Below are 6,101 nucleotides of genomic sequence, written 5' to 3' on the forward strand. Positions count from 1 at the left end.
TAGATTTAGTTACCATTGCCATGCATTATACGACTGATAGACTGCAACGGTTGGACTTAAAAATCATCATATGTGTTCTACTGAAGAAACAAAGTCACCTACATCTTGGATGCCCTGGGGGTAAGCAGATAAACATCAAATTTCATTTTTGGATGAACTATCCCTTTAAACTTGGTAAATAGTAACTGTAATTGTTCACATTGACCGCTGGATGGAGACATAGTACAGTAAAATAAGCAGTTATTGTTGTCAGAAATTTAATTGGAATGCACTCTGAAATTTAAATTACTTAAAAAAATAAATAGATGTTTTAAATAACATGCCTTTTTCTTTTATTTTCTTTTTTTCATGAAGGACTTTTACACTGGTTTCCATTTTTTTCTTACCTTCTCTTTTAAAGTATCATGAATCCACCAAAATGTTCTGTGTGTGTAAACGTATTGATGGAAATACAGCAAGTTATTTTGTTAAGTGCGAACAGGAATGGAAAAGCGTGACAACTCATTTAAAAATTAAATATCCTTATGAAATGTTTAAACTAGCCTATTGTATCAGAATCTATCAGAGTAATTAAACATAAGCACTCTGGTGTCCTTATGAAATGAGTTGACTGATTGGTTTAGTTGGATGCAGACCATTTTACATTTGCTTGAAATACACAGAAATACTCCAACAAGACATTCCCAGTTAGATTACAAAAAAATAATAATTGACATGTAATATGAGACAAAACTAACCATTTTGCAACAATTTCAGTGTCTTTGTCAGAGAACCTCCATTGGAGTTTCACAAAAAGGCTCGGAGGATTACGTAAGGGACCACCTGTAGATTTTCACTCAACGTCTCTGTGAGTGTAACTACTATTAATACAGCTGAAATTCAAAAAGGACGTTTTGATAGTGCTAAAAAAAATAAATAAAAATAAAAATCAAACTGTCACAGGTTTTCTCTAACAAAACATGGCTGGGGCCCCGAACTTCAAATAATTTCTATAACGTCAATCAAAGGACAACAGTCTCAAATTAGACAATAAAAAACTTGGCACTTCAGTCTAAAGGTTCTATCTACATGGCACCTTTATTCTAGATTTTAAAAGAAAGATCAAAGTTTCCCCAGATGAAAAGGACCCGTTTCCTGCATTTAAACCCCATTCCCCAGCCCTCTTTTACTAAATTAAGTAGCAAGCACGTGAAGGGTTCAACAATTATGGAGATTCTCCAAGACAAGGCCCTTGTGTCTAATTAGGCCTCAAAGAGTTTCTCCCACAAAAGCATCTTCAATGGGAATGACCACAAAGAGCCGATGCGGAGCACTCATTACCAGAAGCTTCCTCAGCATGAAAGCAGCACTTTGAGAGATTCAGATTCCTCAAAAAGATTTTATTGTCAAAATAAAAGTCATATTTGCTTTTCGTGTGGCATCTACACTATATACAAATGTACAATAATTTTATAAATCATCTTTTATACACCAATTTACAAGTTTGTATAAATACATTTCGCAATTTTAAAAAAGAACAACAACCCGTATATAATAACAATAACAATAATAGGGCACTAAAGCATTAAGGCTTATTTAAACCATCTTTGATTTTTCAGATAATTCAAAACTTGTCTTCCAACAACGTGTAAAAGTAAACGACACGAAATGCTGCAAGTTGGGGACATGTGTTACTCCACTAGGAACAATGTAATGCCCGAATGCTCCTTAAGAATGACTGATTGCATGTCATATCCATATCAATAGACTGGAATTAGCGAGACGTAATTGTTTCTGCATTGCCGCACTGTTTCAACCAGTTCGTCCGCTAACAGGAACCATCAACAAGTTCATTTGTATGCAAACGACTGAAAGACTAAGAGACCCCTCAACAATCAATAGGGGTTTCTTGTTTCAGACCTGGGACAAAGGCATCTGTTTGGGGCAGGACACCGAGCTGGCGGTCCCGGACCTCCACGTTAATCCCGTGCTCACGTCACTGTACATGGAGCCACCGGAGCCCTTGCTGCCCCAGCAGCAGCGCGTGCAGAAACTCCTCCAGGACTCCAGGGTCTTACCGGACCAGGTCCAAACTCCAGAGGTGATGCCCACCAGAAGGCACATGAAGTATTTGAGCATGACCACAGCATAGTCCGGCCTCTTGACCTCCTGCTCCAATAAACACGAACAGTTATGAGTGATCTCCCAACTTTGCCTGTTATGCTGCTCGTAGAAGTAACACGCCACGATGATGGTCGCGGGAACCGTGTAGAGCACCGTGAAGATCCCGATCCGGATCATCAGCTTCTCGAGTTTGTCAGTTTTAGTGCCACCTTGCTTAATTACACTTCTGATCCTAAACAGCGACACGAATCCGGCCAAAAGAAACATGGTCCCGATGAATAGGTAGATCACTAGCGGCGCCAGCACGAAGCCCCGCAGGTTGTCCAAGTTCTGGTTGCCCACGTAGCAGATCCCGGCGACCGGGTCGCCGTCCACCGAGCTCAGCGCGAGCACGGCGATGGACTTCATGGACGGGATGAGCCAGGCGGCCAGGTGGAAGTACTGAGAGTAGCCCGCGATGGCCTCGTTGCCCCACTTCATGCCCGCCGCGAGGAACCAGGTGAGCGAGAGGATGACCCACCATATCGAGCTGGCCATCCCGAAGAAATAGATCAACAGAAACACAACGGTGCACAACGCGGGGCCGGTGGTTTCGTAGTGAATGTGCTCCACGTCATACTCCCGGTTGCACGCCACTTTTTCGTGCCCGGCAATTAATCGCACGATATAACCGATCGACACAAACATATAACACGCCGAGAGGAAAATAATCGGGCGCTCGGGGGATTTAAAGCGCTCCATGTCGATTAGAAATGTAGCGACGGTGGCGAAGGTGGATATGAAGCATAACACCGACCAGAGTCCGATCCAGAAGGCCGTGAAAGTCCGCTCGTCCTGGGTGAAATACGGGTTGTGACACGGCATGGCGCAGTTCGGGATCTGACCCGTCTTGACGCGGTTGTACAGCGGGTGTCGGTCGCTGTTCAGCGCCACCATCGGCGCGCGACACTGGCAGCCCGGCTCGCAGGGTTTACTCGCTTTGGTTCCAACGCCCGGTCGCCCGCTTTTCTTTTTGTGTGGATTAAAGGCTTTGCTGGGATAGTTGGTGGGCTTGGACAGCACCGGCGACACTGTGGTGGAGACGGTTCGGTTGTAGTCCATGCACAGCGTGTCTGGCGCGCCCTGAACGGGCAGCAAATCGCACCTCATGCGGTCCGGCCAAGGGAAGCCGTACTGCCGCATGAGCGGGGCGCAGCCCGCCTTGGCTCGCTCGCATACGCTCCGGCACGGCGGCAGGGGTTTCTTGTAGTCCTCCAGGCATATGGGGGTGTACATGCTGCACAGGAAGAACTTGAGATCCGGGGAGCACTGGATCTCCACCAGCGGCCAGAACTGGTGCACCTCCAAGCCGGCTTCATCCTGCGTGTCGTGGTTGAACTGGTTGGGCATGAAGGTGTAGTTGTAGCCGATGCCCTTGCACAGAGGAACGGCTATCTCCTGACAGGTGATCTCCTTGGCCGTGGTACCGCTCGACCGGGGCAGCAGGGCGAGCGCGAGGAACAGGTAAATCCCCAACAGGTAGTACTCCATTCTTCCCCCCTCCCCCTGTCAACACAAGCAATGCAGCGCTGGAAACAGTTCAGTTCAGATCTTGAAGAGCAGACCCATCTCCGCTTCACTTGTTTGGCACGGAGTCGCGGTTGGGTTGCGTACCGAGAATAAATAGCCCTCGGCCGGGCGCAGCCAAAGTGGCTGAGGGAATAAATGCAAGCGTCTCGTTTTTCCTCTCCTTGTTCTCGCTCCAGCGATTTGTTCCAAAATAAAGCCGCGTTTGAATAGTCTAAACGTATCTGTTACCCAAAAAAAAAAAAAAACTCTCGGGGAAAACGCGTTTTCTACATTCGTGGTGTTTGGCAGCGGACAAGCAACCCCTTCCCCCAACTCATTATCACAAGCCGTCTTAAAGGAAATGCAATGTAATAGTAAAATTAGAGAGCGTAAAACAAATGATTAAAGAGCTCCTTCACAAATACTTTCATGATCAATAGCTACAGAAGGAGTTTTTTAAACAGATTTTATGTGTGAACTCTTTGAACTATTGTTTGATGCCTTAAAAGCCCCATACATCCATCAGGAGTAATTACATTTACCTAAATTTAATATGTATAAAGCTGTTTCCTCTGCTACAACCGTTTACTGATTTCCATTACAAAGCTGTGATGACGTTATGGGACATCACAATCCCGAAACCTGTTGCGCTGGTTTGTTTTTCTTCTCTTTGAGCTCCGATATCTCAATAATTATTTTACTCCTTTCTTTAGGGACACTCGCAGGGATTTAGGAACAGGTGTGCCCTCTGAGGCTTGTGGCAAATGCGGGCAGATGAAAAGTAGAATCGCTTTCACTGATTATGTCCATTATTCCCCCAGCCATATTGATTAACAGGAAGATAGAGCACACTCTAGTCTCCAGCAGTCGGAGCGTAACCTTTAACCCTGGCTCTATCCCAGCTCTGGCCGGGCTTGGGTTACATAGTGCCTGTGCATTCCAGAGTACAAATGGAATTAGTGCATCTGTTCGAAAGTTAATTTTCAAATCACCATTGAACGAGTCTTTAGAAAGAACTGCAATGGTGGCCGATGGCCATCAGCCAGAATAACACGCCTTCTCAAGTATCAGGCCTAAAGATTCTTTGTGCGCTTCTTATTATTTCTAAAGCGTGGATTATGAAGCTTCAGATGGGAATTAATTTCTACAAGTAAGGGAGTCTTTCAAATAATATTCCAGTAATACAAAGTGGAGCTCTACGTGAATTTCTTGTAGTTTTTTAACTGCAATCTGTTCAAACTGTTTTCTGACTGTATTAACCAAATCTGAAAGTACAGGTGCATCTCAATAAATTAGAATGTCGTGGAAAAGTTCATTTATTTCAGTAATTCAACTCAAATTGTGAAACTCGTGTATTAAATAAATTCAATGCACACAGACTGAAGTAGTTTAAGTCTTTGGTTCTTTTAATTGTGATGATTTTGGCTCACATTTAACAAAAACCCATTTCCACGACATTCTAATTTATTGAGATGCACCTGTAAATGCAATTAAATGATTTTTGAGATATATTTTCAGCGTTTATGGCATAAAGTTGAAGGTTTTCAAGATATTTTCCTAAAAAAGATTTTGAACTGTAAAATGGTGTTTGTTTGTTTGTTGATTTATTCCCTTTTAATATGAGTCAAAACGTACTACGGTAAATTGTGGTCTTTGTTTATGAGTCTTAGTCCTAGTTTTGCAGTCTGTAACCAGACTGTCTTAATGCCATAAAAAATGTAGATCGATTTAAATATGATCATATTACCCAAATTTTATCATCTTTACACTGGCTACCTATTAAGTTCCGTATTGATTTCAAAATATTGCTGACCTATAAGGCCCTAGATGGTTTAGCTCCTGTATATTTAACTGATCTTCAATTATCACGCTCTTTAAGGTCACGAAACTCTGGACTTTTAGTAGTACCTAGGATATCTAAATCCACTAAAGAACGGAGAACATTTTCTCACCTGGCTCCTAAACTCTGGAAAAGTCTTCCTGATAATGTTCGCGGCTCAAACACACTCTCTCTGTTTAAATCTAGATTAAAGACACATCTCTTCAGACAAGCATTCACACAATGAATCTCATACCCTTGTTCCCAATTATATCAGAAAAAAAAATCACAAACATATTTGTTGCTTGAAACATTATGAACTGCAAATACGCTAATTATTTTCCATTTGCCTTTCTGTTCCTATGCCCATCTTGAGGTAACTAGAGATTATGCCAGCTCCAGCGTGGATCCAGCCTCATAGGAATACTTCAGATGATCCAACACCTGTGAAGAGATGACGCTGACCCCTGCAATGACCCTAAATGACGCCAACTTGAATCGACATGCACAACTGCCAACATTTCTCTATATTGTAATCATCATGATCACACTTGTCATAATCGCTTTAATGAGCTTCTGCCTAAAATTAATTCATGCTAGCTGACTGTATGATTCTTTTATCTTGAACTGT

At 42.9% G+C, this 6,101-nt stretch overlaps 1 protein-coding gene across 1 annotated transcript; it reads right to left on the minus strand.

The window, feature by feature from the left end:
- Positions 1-1,422: 1,422 nt before the first annotated feature.
- Positions 1,423-3,948, minus strand: fzd8a (frizzled class receptor 8a). Its single transcript, XM_016454030.1, has one exon. The coding sequence runs from the start codon at positions 3,631-3,633 to the stop codon at positions 1,894-1,896; it is 1,740 nt and encodes a 579-aa protein (XP_016309516.1). The 5' UTR covers positions 3,634-3,948; the 3' UTR covers positions 1,423-1,893.
- Positions 3,949-6,101: the final 2,153 nt, after the last annotated feature.

The sequence above is a fragment of the Sinocyclocheilus anshuiensis genome, unplaced genomic scaffold (assembly GCF_001515605.1).
Source record: "Sinocyclocheilus anshuiensis isolate Anshui unplaced genomic scaffold, SAMN03320099.WGS_v1.1 scaffold2425, whole genome shotgun sequence".
Taxonomy (NCBI): domain Eukaryota; kingdom Metazoa; phylum Chordata; class Actinopteri; order Cypriniformes; family Cyprinidae; genus Sinocyclocheilus; species Sinocyclocheilus anshuiensis.